Raw genomic sequence first — 18,626 nt, 5'->3', positions numbered from 1 at the left:
TTGTATATCTAATTGCTTTTTGTATATTGTATTGTATTTCATGTGATGGAGCTGGCAGGGTCTTTATTAGGAGAGACGAGGATAAGCTAGAAATGAGTACATCACAGGGACACTTACGTTGAGGTGGTTTAGAGACAAAGGAATAGAAGCGGCGCTGACATGGTGTGAACATGTGCAGAGGAGGGAGACTGGATATATCGGACAAATGATGTTAAATATGAAGCTGCCAGGCAGAATGAACTGATTTTACTAAAATTACTCTGACAATCAGCAAAGCTTATGTGATGATGTTCAAACAAGTTTTGCAGTCATAAGGAGGATCTTAAATCCAAGACTGAATTAACCCTAATTACCCGTTCCCATGGTAAAAATCCTGTGAACACAAACATCCTTCTATTCTCCAGTCTTGTTGGTACCTGTTGTACTGATTTGCTTCTCCATTAAGTTAATTACTCACATGAAACCTCATGTATTATAAAGTTGCCTTGGAAAAATCCTGCTAAGGCTAAAATGCAAGCAGTTAAATGAACTTACAGTGAACTCATCATTTGCAGCTCTTAGAAAGGTGAGAAAAGAGAAGCAAAAACTGTACAAAGTGTTGAGCAAAACAAAGCAACGACTGCAGTTTGAGGGGGGAAAAAACTAAGAAAGAGGAAGTTTCTCTGAGTGCAGAGGCAGGATTGCCAAATATAGGCTGTTATTTTTATTCACTAAGCAAAATGCAGAAGAGAAAAGCCAGGAATCAGGCTTCTCAAAAGAAGCAGTGCAGAGTGAAGAAGTGTGCAGAGGCCCCTGTTTTATGGTAAAAAGTCCATTTTAACATCACTAAAGGTTTTATTTGTTCATCATGTCACAGTTTTTTCTCCAGTCAGAGTGAAACTTGAAGCTTCATTGAGGTCCAAGTTTATCTTTGTGATTCATCCTCAGCCTGTGATGTGTGTTTGTTTGCCCTGCGCTGCGACTTCAGGCACGCTTCCTCTTCAGATTTGCAGCTTTATGGAAACGTACTGGTATAACTAAAGCTTACGCAAAATGTTATGTCTTTATTTTTAACACCTATGGTTACTAGTTATTGCTTTATAATGCTTCCGAATCAGAGCAGAGGCACTGACTGCCTGCAAGGAAAAAGCCCAGGGAGCGTTACGTTTTTTCTACCTTTGTCACACGCCCTGGTGTGACTCACGCCTGGGCGTGATAGTGGGATTTGTGCACTTCTTTCAATGGTGGATTTTCTCAGTGAGCTTGGAGCGTTACTGTCACCATGAAAAGGTACTGTAAAATCTTATTTTCTCTCTTTAAAATGCATTTAGGTCAGAACAAGTGAAGTGCAGCATCTCCTGACCCTGTTGGAGACAGTACAGCCAAAAAACTCGACACAAATTCTTTGCTTCGATGCTTCGTTTAACACACGGCTCTGTAGCGCGCCGTTGCCTACATTTGCGACTAAACACACTCTGGAGCCAGAGTCTTCATCCACTTCCGCTTGCTTTACACAAATCTGCAGTAAGCCTCCAGAATTTCTACTAAAATATGTAGAAAAAGAACTGGAAAGAACTACAAAAAACAGATTTCAAAAGACATGTCCATAAAATTAAAGGGTTTAGTTGTTATTGTTGTTGTTAGAGATTTTAAATATTGCAATTTTATAATGGAAATGAGCAGTTGATATTGAAAGACCTGTGTTTTTTTCCCTTTTGTTTATTTAATATTGCTCATTAATAAGACGAAACTCATTCTTATCTGATTACTCAATTAATCGATGGAATAATCGATAGCTGCAGCCTTCGACATTAGTACAAGAATTATAAGTAAAAAGCATTTAAAAACATCACATGTATAAGCAGCCTGTCACAAACGTTAATCCAAATTACTTTTTACAGCATAAACAGTTTGTAACACAAACTTTCGATTTGTATAAATCGTACATATCATAAATGCGACAATAAGGTAATTGTTAACGAGCTTGTGTTCACTTTGATGTACCTCAGTCAAGACAAGGTGCCCCACAAGACAAAGTATCCTTAATACAAACTCTTCAGGCTTAATTTCACATTTAGTTGTAATTAGTTTTGGGGAGTAATAATAAAGTAAAACACATTTTTTCTACTCAGTATTTCTAATATAGATACACTTTGGTGTAGTATAAATAGTCATGAGGAAGTAGTAAGTATTGTAAAACTTATGGACACTTTGAGTGGCCAGTAACACTATATAAGTGTGAATATATTAAGAGCTTAACACCGAGCAAGAAAATAATCTAACAATAAATTAGAATCCATTTATTGTGAGCTAACTAAGATTAAACTAACTAAAATTAAAATAGAGATCAGAAGAGGGGGTGGGGGTCATCATTCATAAAAAGTAATCTGTGCTGCCATTTCAGTGAGTGTGGAAAACATATGTGCAAGTCCAATATATGCAGGGTCTTAATAATAAAATAATAATAAACAACAAACTCCATGTTCTGTTTCTCCTTTACAGACATTACAGAAAATACTGATGATTTGATGGATAAGAATTTAAAAGGTATTTGCTTCTTTTGAGGAAATATAATTAATATTGGAAGCTCTGACAACACTTTGAAAATATGTGTTGAATTTAACAATATCCTTGACGTGTTCTAGAAAGCAATCTTTAGTCTCAGATGTTTTGTAAGTTGGGTGTATTTTGTATAAAGATATGAGCTCCACCATGGATCTTGTAGAAGGGAAAAATGATGGGATCCTTCCCTCTAAAAACACTACACCAGGGGAACTTTGTGGGCCCACTGAAGCTCAGAGGTAAGTTACTTGTGTTTCTGACACTTACACACTCCCTGGCCACATCCTTAGGTACACCTGTTAAACTGCTTATTAACTTGTATCTTATTAACCAATCACATGGCAGCAACTCAATGTATTTAGGCATATAGACACAGTGAAGACGATCTGCTGCAGTGCCTAATGTGCAGATGCCGGTCAGCCCTTTTCAACCAGTACTGACGTATTAAGAGGCTGTCAGTTATCTGTATCCCCGAAAACTTGATCCTGCTGAATAATTTGCCAGCACTATTGTCAGTGAGCTGTGAATGACTGAGAATGAGTAAATTAAATCCATAGTAAAAAAGAAATTTAAACTGGGTCAAGTTGAACTACAAACACCACCAAGTGTGGTTCAATTTCTTACTCTTAAAACCCCAAAATTACTTTCCAAAATATACAGAATGCTTTCTAAAACAGATGAATCAATATCACTTCCTATTGCAAAATGGGAAGCGGATTTATCAGTTAACTTAGACCAAAACTTCTGGTCTCAGATTTGCTTAAAAACCTTTCATTTAATTAGAAATCCCAGTCTTCAATTAATTCACTACAAAATACTACATAGAGTACACTATACAGGTCATCGGATGTTCAAGATGGGCTTTACGTGTCATGATCCTGGGCCATATTGGCCCAGCATTCTTAGTTTTCTTGTATTTTGTTCCTTATGCCGTGGTTCCTAGGTTCTGTTAAAGATGTTCCTTATTTGGTTACCTCCTGTGTGCCCCTGTGTATCTGTGAGCCCTCGTCTCTCCTTGTGTTTTATTCCATGTTTTCCCCAGCCCGTTATGTCTGTGTTCTCCCTGTGCTCTCTCTCCTCCTGTCTGAACCTCTGTGTACTTCCTTTTTTACGTTGTCCGTCTCCCGTCAGTGTTGCGTTCACTCCTGCCGTGTCTTGTTATGATTATCAGTGTCACCTGTGTTCCCCGTGTGCTCCCACTTCCCTCGTTAACTCTCTGTGTATTTATGTCTGCGTCTCCCTCAGTTCTGTGTCGCGTTCTCCCTCGTGACTTTGTGCCCCTCCGTGTGTTTTCTTGTAAGTCCGTTCCTTAGTACTTCCCAGTTTAGTTTCATGTTATTTTGTATCGCTGTTATCTTTTGTCATCTTTTGTCAGCAATAAAGCTGCATTTTGAGTTCAGTCCTGTTTTCCCGTGAGTTTGCGTTTGGGTCCTATTTCCTGCCTGCCACACAGCCAGTTCATGACATTACGTCTGCCAACAACTGCTCACACTGCCAAACCAATTCACCGGACAATTATATCCACGCTCTTTGGTTCTGTCCACCTGTTCAGAAGTTTTCTCGCGAGATATGTGAAGACTTATCGAAGTCCGTTTAGTGTGTTTGTTGGGCAGCTTAGATAATGTCACTTCAGAAAAGAATATCGCCCAAATGGTTTTCACTGCCCTATGCATAGCCAAGAAAACAGTCCTCATGAACTGAAAAAATATAAAAAATAATCTTAATTATAACCAATATAGAAATTACCTATTAGATTACATTAGTCTTGATACAGCCTCTGCCACCACATCAGATCAATTGCTCTGGGCTCCTTTGATCAGCTCCATCACCTAGTGGGGGTGGGGGGTCATAGTTTGGTCCCACCTTTGGTGTGGGGGTAGGGACAGGCTTGGGGCGTTGGGGGATTCCCCAGGAGCATCTTCCTTGGGGGGCTCAACCCGGGGTAACGGTCATGTCCTATTAGGGGCTCTGTTGGCTCTTAGGTGACGGTTTCCTTGTGGCTGCGTGCAGCGGGGCTAGGGGAGGGTCTGTGCTGATGGACGTGGGTTACTGACCTGGTAGCCTGGCTGCCCCTGGGTGGATCCGGGACGGGCGTGGGGTTCTGGGGGTGCTCCGTCTCTGGGCTGGGGCCCTGGCTGGGCCTCGGGGGCTTGGGTCCTGGTTGGTGTGTTGCCGGGGTTGTGGGCGGGTGGGTGTATGGGGGCCCAGCCCTGGCGCAGGGTGCCGCCAGTGCATCGAGCCACCTGGGGGACTCTTAAACAGGTGGGGGAGGCTGTTACATCTTGCAGGAGGTCTCCTCTCTTCAGGAACTCACTCTGCAGGAGGGGGAGATACAGGAGAGGTAGAGGAAGACCTCAGCCTGGGCGTCGATTGTCTTGTGTAGTCTGGAAGATGAGTGGATGACAGGGTGGGTGCAGTTTTCTCTGTGGTGGGGTCGGGTGGACTGTCCCGGGCTCTGTGGGGCCAGGCGGCGCTGCCGAACTGGGCCCCGGTCCGGATGGGCCTGGGCCCCCTTTCCATGGCGGGTTGCAGAGTGTGTGGGTGCCTACTGGGGTCAGCGGGGGAGCTGGCCCCAGGGAGGGGTCACTTGCCTCTCCCTTCCTTCCCTCCCCATCTCCAGCTGCCTCCCTCTTCCCACTCCACCACAATCACCCACACATGCAGGGCCTTGGGGTAGGGGTGTGTCACCAGGGTGCAGGGGATGCATCCCCCCCTCTGTCCCCCTCTGACTGCCTGTGCCTCAATTTTATCTCACAACATAGACATTCACATTACTCACACTCTCATAACACATACATATAGTATCTTGGGGGTGGGCAAGCTACACGGAATCCAAAAGACCATCAGGGTGTACAACCTCACCCCTGGTGTCGTTGCCCACCTCTCAATTTTAAATACATGTAGACATTGAGAGCTATCAGGAGGGGCTATGCGCTTACCTGCTGCTCTCTGGCAGGTAGCTCCATGCCCTCCTGGGTTTTAAATGCATCTTAGAACACACATGCATCAACACTACATATGAGCGGGTGGAGGGAGGTTTGGAGTCTTCACACACCCCCGTTCTCTGCAGCCTGCTAGGAGGAGTTGGCCGTCCGATTGGGGTCTGGAATGTGGGGCCTCCCTGCTGCTGCCGAGTCGGGACAGTCTGCTTCTCTCCACCCCAGGGAAAAGGGTAACACTACCTGGGTCTGGGTGCAGTTTCCCCCTCCATGGGCAAGGGTACCTAGACCTGGGGTATAGAATACACTTGGGGAGTGTGATTGTGTGTACAGTGTCTCTTTATGTCTGTTTCCACTTTGGGTAAGTGCTGAGTATTTGCATATGAGAGCATGAGGGTGGGAATGGATGTTTGTATCTGTGTGTGCCTGTATGTCTGTGTCCATATGTGCTTACGATATATATTCCCATAGATCATCATGATGTTGTTTATTATGTTGCTCTCTTTTTTTTTTCTGCTTGTTTTCTTTTTTTTCTTTCTCAACAGGTGATCCAGGTGATTGATATATGTATTTTTTGTCTGCTTATTTTGTTGGTTTTTGTTTTTTGCCCTTTATCCCCATCCCTCTTCCCCGCTGTTTTTCTTTCCCTCTTTCTTTCTCCCCTTTCTTTTCCCCAGTCAAATCTGTCCCGTATTTAGCAAGTGAAAATAAAATAAAATAAACAATAAAAGGTGAATCAAATAGACCATTACAGCAAGGCTGGGATGGTCCATTTGGTAAAGTAAATCTGTTGGGCATCTTTCTTCGCCTTTAGACAATAATTCTGATGGCAAAAGAGCCAAACAGGACAGGCAAGAAAGGGGAAAAAAAGAAAAAGAGAGAATGAGTAAACAGTTGTGTCAGCAACGCGAACAATAGTAGACTCAAGACATAGGAATCTTGCTCAGATATGTCCAGGTTTTCCTACATGACTAGTGAGACTAACAACTCTCTTGTTTTGAAGCCAGGAGCAGCAGCAGACTACATCAACTGCACCAAGCTCTGTTTCGATCAAGACCAATCATTCAAAGGAGTCACCTCTTGCTTTTAATAGACAACAATCTTCTGGAAAAGAGTTAGTCCACTGCAGTATCTGCTACACTTGCATTTATTAAACAGTTTTTTGGCATAACAATAATGCTTTTGTCTGGTGTTTCTCTGCCAGGACTGGGGAGGTGAGGCCTGGTTGTCCTGTATCCAGCTGTGATTCGGTCATGAGTGACCACTCCAAGGAGCCACCTCTTGCTTTTAACAGAAAGCAGACTTCTGGCACAGAGTGAGTTAGCGTGTCACTATATAACCTCAGTTTATTAACATCACATCAAGTCTGTTAAGGAGCAAAGTATGTAAGTAGTAATGATTTTATGTTGCAGTCTAAACTTTTAACACATTTTTTTCATTTCATTATTCTTTATTCATTCTATTATTATCAGGACTGTGACGTTTCCTCTAGACTGCACGTCAAAATGACTTGTGGCAACATACTGAAACCCTAAAACTGTCATAAATCTAATACTGGTACACGTTAAAACACTGTAAATTGTTGGAAAACTGGGCCAATGAGTTAATGAGTTAATTCTCTGGGAAAAATCCCTTGTAGGCTTCCTTAGGAAGAGCAAGAATCACAAAATCTGCCAGACTTAATATGTGGAGCTACCTGCTGTGGTGGCCCCTTATCAATAACAAAACAGTTGAGGTAACTTGCTAGTTACATATGTTTATCATTATTATGGCTGCCATATCATTGGTAGCCATATATACATATATTTTATGTGGCACTTACTGAAAATACATTGAAGATCTTTGCAATCCATAGGATCAGTTCTCTGGCATTTCAGTGCGTATTCAATAAAACCCTAAAATGGCAGTGAACCAAGTATTGAGCCTGTGGAACCCCGCAATGTAAACTTTAGTAATGATGGGGGGCTTTTTTGCGACTTTGCATGTTTATTACAAATTTTATTAATTTTTAAAAAAACTACTTTATAACTTATAATTTACACAGTTTTTCTACCAATTTCTGCACTTTATTTATGAATTATTAGATTTATTTTGTGCAACAAGAGAACCATGTTGAGAATGATCTTGAAGTGGCAACATGCTGGAAAACAGTTTTCCAGTAAAATAGATTGTCATTCTTTATCAAAAAGATAATTTTTTTTAGTGTAGTGTGTTTCATTTTTATTCACAGACTGTATCAGGACATCTCAGAGGTTCATAGTGCTTCATGTGTGGAGGACCATCAAACAGACATAGACTCAATATTTAAGGTAAATTTGTCTCAGTGTGCACTTAGCAAAGTCTCAGCAGTTTTTGATTTGTTTGGTTTGGTTTTTTAGTCACAGTATATGTTTCATCTTTTTATATAATTTTTCAGTTGCTTGAGGAGAGTATTTTCACTTTTGTGAAAGACGAGTTGAAGCGAATGCAAAGGCTTTTAAAATCAAAGTGTTCAGATGGAGAAATGGACACCGATATGAATGAGGGCATGAGGAGCAGCAGAGAGGCATTTCAAAACATCGCACTGCACTTCCTGAGAAGAATAAACCACGAGAACCTGGCTGATTCTCTGCAGAGCAGTAAGAACATTTTACAGCTGCATTTTAATGGATGGTATGTGAGGAAGGAAGACAATGAGAAAAAGGAAACAAATATACAGTATAAAGATGCCCTTTAAACTCCACATTGAGCAGTTAATGCAGGTATAACAGATTAACGAGTTTATTATGTACTTGAAGCCCATTCGTCATCACTGACTGATTGTCAGTTTACTGCTAGTGCTTCAAGCTAAATGTTTTGACTGTGGCCATCTTGGTGTTATGAAACCACAGGTAACAATGGGGACAGTGACTATGGCCATAATCCTGTAATTTTTATTTGTTTGTATATTTTTTTAAACTTACACTATTTTGAAAATATAGATTTGACAAAACCAGATCTTATTTTTGGATTTTTTTTTTGTACATGGCTAAGATCTCAGTCACACAGGTTTCAAAGCTGAAGACAGTAAAAAGTGCAAAAGTTGCAGAGTTTAGGTCTTTGCATGTTTTTCATTGATTAATTGCAAGTTTGTTCTTTGTTGGAAAGAATACAGGTTCAGCATTGGCTTCATATTTCACACATAGAAGCTACAACAACCTTTTGTAAAAGTATCTGTGGTTTTAGTTTTCAAAATTGTCAGCAACCTAAACTTTAACATTATTTCTAACTTTACTTGTGAGGGATAATTTTATATGTTGTTTTTGTGTGTTTATGCAGAATCCCCTGCAGTATGTCAGCGTAAACTTAAATTTAGTTTAAAAAGGAAATTCCAGTGCTTGTTTGAGGGGACAGCTAAAACGCAAAACCCAACTTTTTTGAATGACATCTACACAGAGCTCTACATAACAGAAGAAGGGACTGGAGAGCTCAGCAATGAACACGAGGTCAGACAGATTGAAACTGCTGTGAGGAAACCGGCCAGACCAGAAAGAACGATCACATGTGAGGACATCTTTAAACCCTCATCAGGTAAAGATCAGGCATGTAGAACAGTGCTGACAAAGGGAGTGGCTGGCATTGGGAAAACAGTCTTGACACAGAAGTTCACTCTGGACTGGGCTGAGGACAAAGCTAACCAGGACATCCAGTTCACATTTCCATTCACCTTCAGAGAGCTGAACCTGCTGAAGGGTACAAATTTCAGTTTGGTGAAACTTTTTCATCATTTCTTTACTGAAGCCAAAGAAGTGGGACTCTGCAGCTTTGAGGAATTACAGGTTGTGTTGATCTTTGATGGCCTGGATGAGTGTCGACTTCCTCTGGACTTCCAAAACAATAAGATCCTGACTGATGCTCGACAGCCCACTTCAGTGGATGTTCTGCTGACAAACCTCATCTGTGGGAACCTGCTTCCTTCTGCTCGGCTATGGATAACCACACGACCTGCAGCAGCCAATCAGATTCCACCTGGATATGTTGACATGGTGACAGAGGTCAGAGGGTTCACTGACCTACAAAAGGAGGAGTACTTCAGAAAGAGATTTGGAGAAGAGGAGCAAGCCAGCAGGATCATCTCTCACATAAAGACTTCGCGAAGCCTGTACATCATGTGCCACATCCCTGTATTCTGCTGGATCACTGCTACAGTTTTGGAGGATGTGCTGAAAACCAGAGCAGGAGGAGAGCTGCCTAAGACCTTGACTGAGATGTACATCTACTTCCTGGTGGTTCAAGCAAAACTGTGGAGCATCAAGTATTGCATTGGAGCTGAGGTGGATCCACACTGGAATCCAGGGAGCAGGGAAATGGTTTTGTCATTGGGAAAACTAGCATATGAGCAGCTGCAGAAAGGTCACCTGATCTTCTATGAATCAGACCTGACAGAATCTGGCATTGATCTCAGAGTGGCCTCGGTGTACTCAGGATTGTTCACACAGATCTTTAAAGAGGAGAGGGGGCTGCACCAGGAGAAAGTGTTTTGCTTTGTCCATCTGAGCGTTCAGGAGTTTCTAGCTGCTCTTTATGTCTTTCTGACTTTGACAAACTTTGGCGTGAATCTGTTTCAGTCTGAAACTTGGTGGTCAAATTTATTCAGGGACAAATCTAAGCTATCACACCTTTTCCAAAGTGCTGTGGACATGGCTGTACAGAGTCCCAATGGACACCTGGACTTGTTTCTCCGCTTCCTTCTGGGTCTTTCCCTGCCAACAAATCTCACACTTCTTGGTGGGTTGGTGACACAGAAAGGAAATATCTCTCTTGGGAAGCAGGAAACAATTGAGTATATAAAGAGTGTGATCAGGAGGAGTTTGTCACCAGAGAGAAGCATTAACCTGTTCCACTGTCTGAATGAGCTGAATGACCATTCTCTGGTTGAGGAGATCCAACAGTATCTGAATTCAGGAACCCTTTCCCCAGATGAACTGTCTCCTGCTCAGTGGTCAGCTCTGGTCTTCATCTTACTGTCATCAGAAGAAGACCTGGACATGTTCGACCTGAAGAAATACTCTGCTTCTGATGAAGGTCTTCTGAGGCTGCTGCCTGTGGTCAAAGCCTCCAACAAATCTCTGTAAGTTTCCTGAAAAATGGGAAACAACTGCTAAAGAACTACTGCATTTAGCTTAATCTGCTGAAAATAAAGTAAGTCAGGAAATTATAATTTACTTAGAAATCAATGCATGTATATGTTTAAAAAATACAAATAGATTAAACAAAGAGAAAGCTAAAAGAGAAAAGCTTAAAAAAGGAAATCATGGGATGTGTAAATACAGAAAGAAAGTAAAACAAAAATATGAAATCATTCAACTTCATTAATAACTATATTTTCACTATTTCTGATGAGTTTAATGACATACTGGCAGTTGATACAATTACAGCTTCAGCAAAATTCCATTATTGATCGATGTTCCTGATTCTTTCTAAGTAGTCTGGTTGTTTTGTTTTGGAGAAATGCTCATTTTAATTACCATGAGATTTTGAGTCTTTGTTCCAGAGTTTCTGTATCTTAAATTTTGCTGTAGTTTTTAGGAACGTTTTTGGGCTATTTAATGCACTAGATCTGCATGCATTATTTTCTAAATGTTCTAGCTGTGATTTAAAAGCTATGAACGATGCATCCTCTATATGAGAAGGAAATTTTTTATATAATTTATGCAGGATCTGAAATAACACACTGAAAATACAGAGCTGTTTACTTGGGTACTTAAAACCTGAATTTAATACCATAATTACTTTCAGTAGTTTCTTGATGGTGACCACATGAACATGCATTTAATAACTACGTATCTGGCCAACATATAATAATACATTTTGGCAGATATCAGTAGATTTTTTTGTTGTGATTAACATTGCTCCCTTTTGTATGAATAATAAACGTAGGTTGAGTGGCTGTAATCTGACAGAGAGATGCTGTGAAGGTTTGGCCTCAGTTTTTAGCGCTCAGTCTTCCACTCTAAGAGATGTTGATTTGACAAACAACAACCTGCAGGACTCAGGACTGAAGTTGGTGTCTTCTGGACTGAAAAATCCACAGTGTAGCCTAGAAAAGCTAAGGTTTGATCAACACATTTTGGGCAAATTTTCACAGTCGTTTCTGCTGAAACTGCTAAAAATTGAACAGAAATGGTAAATGTCTAAACAAAACATGTTTATATTCATCTTATTACCAGGTTGAACCAAAACAATCTCACGGAGAAATGCTGTCAAGAGCTGTCATTAGTTCTACAGACTTCTCGTTTGAGAGAATTGGACTTGAGTTACAACAATCTGCAGAGCTCTGGACTGAAACAACTCTCTGCTGGGCTAAAAGGTCCAAACTGTAGACTGGAAACACTCAGGTCGGGATATCCTATTTTACATAGCAATTAAAAATCTGTGGTGTGATATTTAAAATAATTCTGTATGTTGTGTTTTGTTTTTAATTTGTGCACTGATTTAAATTCTTCTACAGGCTGATTGGTTGTAATCTGTCAGAGAAAAGTCATGATACGCTGTTTTTCATTCTCACCTCCTCTAATCTGAGAGAGCTGGACCTGAGCAACAACAGCCTGAAGGATTCAGGAGTGATGCTCTTCTCTGAACAGGGAAATCAGCACTGCAGACTGGAAACTCTCCGGTTGGATTATGACTTATGTTAAAGTTTTACATTTGGATCTTAAAGTCATTAGGTTTTTTAAAATTAGTTTTTGGTTACATGCTTATAATAAAATCTGTGGCTAACCTTCAGACTTGTGTTCTACAACAGAATTATAAAGATTTCAAGTGTCCCTGAGAAGGTGTTTGCTAGCAAGTACCTAATTCAGACATTTCCAGTTTTGGGGGATAATTAGCATCATTACTTCATTTACAGAAGCGTATCGATGATGTTCAAGTCACACAACTTGATATTATTCATTTGTAGCCTGAAATTTGTATTTTATTACTTGGAATTTATGTTTCAGAGATCATTAAAAATTGCATATTTTGTTCAACATTACAATCAACATAATCAAATTTATCTTTAAAAACAGATGTAAATTTCCAAAACATGTCCTGCAGAACTTATTTTGCAGAATCATCCAAAAGTAATTTCTTTTTAAAAATAATCTCTTTTAAAAGTAATCTCTTTTTAAAAATCCCATTGGCTTTTTTTTTTATTCAAGAGATGTGATGATAGAGACAGTGTGATGGCAACTTCCATCAAACTCTCTTGGCCTACACAAAACACGTTTCCTACGCCACTGTATCACATCCCATAAATGTTTGGTCTAAAAACATTTTAAGATGTATTTTTTTATTTTATCAGATTGAGTCGAACTGGTCTCACAGAGCAATGCTGTCAAGGGTTATCATCAGCTTTATGCACAAAGGTGTCTAGTCTGAGAGTGCTGGACTTGAGTGACAATGACCTGCAGAGCTCAGGAGTAAAACTGCTCTGTGAGGGACTTGGAAGTCCACACTGTCAACTCCAAACTCTAAGGTGAGGTCAGGTTAAGACATATTTGGCTACCTTGATTCTGCAACTGTGACATTAGATGTAATTGCAAATGCTTTGTCCTTTGGTAAAATGTTTCTTATTTATAAGATGCTTATTCATAAATAAAACAGCTAACCTGGTACAGAGAACTTTTTGTTTGTATTTGATTATGGATACTGCAAGTTTCTATAAAATTGACCTTTTTAAAAACATAGTCTACAATGCTCTAAAGTATACACGTTAAAGACCTGTATCTCATTTGTTAGGTTAACTCAAACCAACCTCACAGAGAAATGCTGCAATGACATCTCAACAATTCTTAGCTCCCAGTATTCAAGTCTGAGAGATCTGGACCTCAGTAACAATGATCTGCAGGATTCCGGAGTGACATTTTTGTCTGCAGGACTGCATAGTCCGTACTGCATCCTGAAAACTCTCAGGTCAGATTTCAACTTGTAAACTCTAATACTTTCTATACATAATGTCGGTTTTGGTTATTTGTTACTTTTAATTTGAGCAAAATTTGTGTCAATCTTTTTTTGTAGGTGCACCTAAATGAAAAAGCTATATCAGTGCGATGGATATAGAAAGTTATTTTTATGTCATGGTACACTCTGTTCTACTGTTTATAACAGTTACTGACATTTTAAAGTTTTCTAATCTCTTCTGCCATGCTTTATACCTAAATGGTAGTAGAATGGTTTATACCTTAATCCTACATATTTAAATGTTCCATATATATATATATATATATATATATATATATATATATATATTAGGGGTGCAACGATACACAAAATTCACGGTTCGGTTCGATACTTTGGTGTCACGGTTCGATATTTTTTCGATACAAAAAAATGTTCATGCATTTTTAATTTGTCATTTATTAAAATTATAAATATATATTTTAACTCAAAAGTACAGTTTTTAAATTTAACCCTAACCCTTGTGCGTGTTTTTTATTTTGACAGCGAATGCGCACCTGTGGACCACTTATGTGCAGCCCTGGTTATTTAGCTCATCATATTGCAGCCACAGAAATTCTTTTGTCCATGAAACCATAAAGCTGCACTTTCTTTTTGCCTTATAGTCTGATTTGTCATAACTTCTCCATTTTGTGGTAAGCTTTTCTTTGGCTGTCACTTCTTCACCCTGACCTGTCTTATTTGGCTCAGCAGAACTGAAATGCTTTTACACGCTCACTCACATAAGCTCAGCGATTCTCTGCGCGATCAACCTCTCACATGTTTAAGCTGCGGGAGATTTCACTTGTCATGTTTGCATAGTAAGCTAACGATTAATAAGACGATGTCAGAGGAATTGGTGCACAAATTATCATCACGCTCTCTATACACAGTTCGCACGATTGCAAAGTGAAAGCAAAAAAACAAGCGCAAATTCAAACGCGACTTCAATATGTCACATATTGACAGTGGCTCACCGATGCCAATGACATAATTACCCAGCTACATTTCTGAAAGAATGCAAAAGCATTGACATATATTTTTCCTACAATAGCCCGACGGCAGGGAAGAGAGAGATTTTGGTAGCCCGACTGAAAAAAATCGCTAGCTCCAGGACGTCGGGCTAGCGATATTGCAAGCCCTGTATCTGATTGAGGAATCGCTCATCTTTGGAAAAGAGAGTTTATTACAGAGAAATGGCTCTTTCCAAAATAAAAGCTATACTATCCACTTCTTCTGGGCTATATTCTCAGCAGCATAAGGAGACAGCTAACAGCTGTCTAAATGACTCGGCTAAAGTTAGTAGCATGCTCGTTGTTTTTGTCTTTGCACTAGGATGATGTCGGCGTAAATGTGCAGTCATATTCGTTGTGTTCCCACTAGTGCTTTCAGGTTAATCTCGTTGAAATGACCTTAACGCCACAACACGGCAAATCTCCGTTAACGAGCTACCGCCGATCGCTCCGTGCATGGGGCTAGACGGCAAACACGTTAACGAGCTAACTGCGCTAACACACTAGTTCACACCAATGTAATTGAGCATTGCATGGCACATCCAACATACTGTTTTACTTTAGTCCATGACTCGCTTACCTTCAGGGTCATACGTCACATGAAAACCAAAATAATTCCAAACGCCAGATCTGAATGAGGTTCAATTTGCCTGTTGCAAGTAGAGCTTAACTTCTGTCTCGCTAGCTTGCCCTGCTCTCTTCCTTCTGACTATGCTGTCTGTGTTGAGCGCTCAGTGGATCTGCGCTCGACAGTGCAGCCTAGGCGGAGTAGTCGAACACAGATTCACTGAGCGCTCAACACAGACAGCATCGTCAGAAGGAAAATTGATAAAATAAATTACAAATGTTGTATTGTTCGATACATATGCGTACCGAACCGAAAGCACTGTATCGAACGGTTCAATATCGATACGAATATCGTTGCACCCCTAATAAATAAATAAATATATCCAAATCGCACATTTACTGAATCTAATCCTTTAGCCTGAGTGGCTGCAGGTTATCAGAAAGAACTTGTGACGTTCTGATGTCAAAGTCTACCAGTCTAAGAGAGCTGGACTTAAGTAAGAACCACCTGTGGGATTCGGGCATCAAGCTTTTGTCTACTGGGCTGACAAGTCCACACTGTAGACTGGAAACTCTGAGGTGAGGTCACATTTTTACACTAACTTAGCCAAACATTTTAATTTTATTTTAGTGCTGTTTATTGTTTTAACATCACTTAATTAATTTTAATTACAGAGTTTCTGACTTAATCTTTGGTGTTTATAAATATGCCAATGCTTGAGACTTCTAATATCCTTTAATTTGGCTTGGTTTGTACCATAGTTTAAATATGTTTAAGCTTTATATATATATATATATATATATATATATATATATATATATATATATATATATATATATATATATATATATATATATATATATATATATATATATATATATACACACACACATATTTTGTTCATTATGATAATGAAAGTCAAAGGTAAATGGATCACAGAAATTACATGGAGAAACATTCTTAATTTTTCAGGTTGAATCACACAAATCTCACAGAGAAATGTGGTCAATATATCTCACTGGTCCTCAGCTCTGACTCTTGCAGTCTGAGACACCTGGATTTGAGTAACAATGACCTACGAGATTCAGGAGTAAAACTGCTTTCTGCTGGACTGAGGAGCCCACACTGTAGACTACAAACGTTTGGGTATGCATCTGAGGAATATGTGTTGCACCGTAAGGGTCATTGTGAAAAGACTGGACAGGCAGCCAACTGTGACAAGGGGACCCATTTTTTTCCTAGTAGACGATTTGCTGTCAGGATGGTTGCCCCTTCCTAAACCCTGGCTAGCAGTTTCTTCAAGTTAAAAGGATTTTTTTCTTTCCACTGTTGCCAAGTGCTTGTTCATAGGGGATCAACTGGTGGCTGGGGCTTCATCCTAATATTGTAAGGTCTTTACCTTGCAATATAAAAAAAACAACTTGTGGTGACTGTTATTGTGAATTGGCATAATGTAAATAAAACTGAACTAATGTTGTGTTTGCACACACACTCCATCTCCATAAGACAAAGGTTATAAACTACAATGAAAATAACCCTTAAGAGCTACATTTAAAACTGCTGCAGAGTCAATAAAACTAAATAATTAATAAAAACCTAAACCTACACAACAGAAAAAAAAGCAAAAAATAAATAAATAAATAAAACATCTTCACTAAACAGTATGCACAAACAGCCACAGTTATGAAAGTGCAAACATTTTCATTTAACTTCTCAGATAGCATAGTGTACAAAGCAAGAGAGGGCTTTTTTTTTGTCTGAAGTCGGACTAATGAATTCATAGTTGTGGTGGACAGACTGAGTGCAGATTCTTATGAGCACATTTCTGTTTCTTTTGCAAATCTTGAACAAGACCATTTTTAAAACTAGCTGCTGTACCTGAGGAATTACTTTTTTGCTTTGAAAGACACTTGAGAGGTACTTTACACTGTCTCACTTGCATATGACCATCTGCACCAATTATCATGCAAATTATATATTAGTTTTAGGTGGATGGATCACTTCAGTTTTGCACTCTTGCAGATTGTCAGGCTGTTTGATCACGGCAGATGGCTGTACGTCTTTGGCGTCAGCTCTGAGGTCCAACCCCTCCTATCTGAAAGAACTTGACCTCAGTTATAACCATCCAGATGAGTTGGGAGTAAAGCTACGATCTGTGGGACTGAAGGATCCAAACTGGAGACTGGACTCCCTCAGGTATGATGTACATTGGAGTACAGGAACTGTAGAAATGCTAAAGGACTCCAGTCTGGTCTGACTTTGATTTTCCCCTTCCAGCGAGGACCACAGTGGTCTTCAGAGGCTGAAATCTGGTCTGAGGAAGTGTAAGTATATAAGATGTAACACTATATTTCTGGTTTGATTTAAAACCTTCAGACTTACTGCTGTATTTCACCCTTTCCTCTCTGTGTATTCCTTAGATGCATGTGAACTAACACTGGACCCAAACACAGCCCACAAAAATGTTGTCCTGTTTGAGAATAACAGAAAAGTAAGACTGTCACCAGAGAAGCAGCCATATCCTGAACACCCGGACAGATTCGACTGGTGCTACCAGCTGCTCTGTACAACGGGTCTGACAGGCCGCTGTTACTGGGAGGTGGAGTGGAAAGGAGGTGTTGATATTGGAGCAACTTACAAAAGCGTCAGAAGGAGGGGAGCTCTAGATGGCAGCAGGCTTGGATGGAATGAGAAATCATGGAATTTAGAGTTCAATGATAAAAACATCTACGCCTGGCACAATAATATAAAAACAGTTCTCCTTGCTCCTCTGTCCTCTGCCTCTGAAAGAGTGGGAGTATATTTAGACTGGACTGAAGGCACTCTGGCTTTCTACGCAGTCTTGCCTGATTCACAGATTCACCTGTACACCTTTTTCTGTGGTGCCTTCACTGAACCACTTTACCCTGGGTTTGGGTTCTTATCAATAGACTCTTCTGTGTCACTGTTAGAAATATAATCTATCCAAAAAAGGCTAATTTTTCCTGGTGAAATAGCCATAGGTCTCAGTAATGCAGCAAAAAAAACAAAAAAAAAATATTTAATAGATGTTAAAAAGAAGAGGCTGTGGTTTTTAAAAATGAGATTTTAAAAAATGCACCTTTTTGTCTAAAAAAATAAGTTTTTTTTTCTATACTTTTAATATTTGAATATCTGACAGATGTTGCTTCTTTTTTGCTAATTAAGTCAAAGTTTGGACATCAAGCTTGGTATGAAAAAAGTAAACAACTATAAGTTCTTGTTTGTTGTTGTTTTGTTGTTGTTGTTTTCACATGTAATTTATTTATTTTATTTAATCCTGAACATTTTGTAGCTTGTGGCGTTTTGGAAAACTGAAAATTATTATTATTATTATATTATTAGTAGTAGTCATTTTTAGCCAGGCCTTCATCATTTTGTTTGTGCGCATCGTCTGAGGATTCTAAATATCTTCATTACAAACAAATCCAGGTACAAAAATCACAGATTTTTATTATTCAGGCAGTGTGACGGTAAATGTAGAATAACCAGGTGACATAACCCATGCGTTTCTTTGGACTGTAGAAGAAAGCCACGCAGGCAAAGTTTCAAACTCAAGAGTTGCTTGGTGTGGGGTGACAATGCTAATCACCAAACAGCACCCACACA

General features: G+C 39.6%; 1 protein-coding gene across 3 annotated transcripts; it reads left to right on the top strand.

The window, feature by feature from the left end:
* Window positions 1-820: 820 nt before the first annotated feature.
* On the top strand, window positions 821-18,239 carry LOC101486064 (NACHT, LRR and PYD domains-containing protein 3). Of its 3 annotated transcripts, none has more exons than XM_076879756.1 (18): window positions 1,165-1,269; window positions 2,482-2,526; window positions 2,678-2,780; window positions 6,484-6,594; window positions 6,685-6,795; window positions 7,711-7,789; window positions 7,897-8,098; window positions 8,895-10,569; window positions 11,379-11,552; window positions 11,669-11,836; window positions 11,950-12,114; window positions 12,784-12,957; window positions 13,221-13,394; window positions 15,416-15,577; window positions 15,972-16,145; window positions 17,022-17,195; window positions 17,277-17,323; window positions 17,420-18,239. In XM_076879756.1, exons 2-18 carry the CDS (start codon window positions 2,508-2,510, stop codon window positions 17,956-17,958), a joined length of 4,251 nt encoding a protein of 1,416 aa, XP_076735871.1. In that variant the 5' UTR covers window positions 1,165-1,269; window positions 2,482-2,507; the 3' UTR covers window positions 17,959-18,239. The 3 variants fall into 3 exon arrangements, with proteins under 3 accessions (XP_076735872.1, XP_076735871.1, XP_004563402.1); XM_004563345.4 differs by having other exon boundaries at window positions 8,778-10,569; XM_076879757.1 differs by lacking the exons at window positions 15,972-16,145; window positions 17,022-17,195; window positions 17,277-17,323; window positions 17,420-18,239 and having other exon boundaries at window positions 821-1,269; window positions 8,778-10,569; window positions 13,926-15,462.
* Window positions 18,240-18,626: the final 387 nt, after the last annotated feature.

Source organism: Maylandia zebra, linkage group LG23 (assembly GCF_041146795.1).
Source record: "Maylandia zebra isolate NMK-2024a linkage group LG23, Mzebra_GT3a, whole genome shotgun sequence".
NCBI lineage: Eukaryota > Metazoa > Chordata > Actinopteri > Cichliformes > Cichlidae > Maylandia > Maylandia zebra.
The sequence above is the reverse complement of the archived record's forward strand: the minus strand, read 5'-3'. Positions and strand labels throughout refer to the sequence as shown.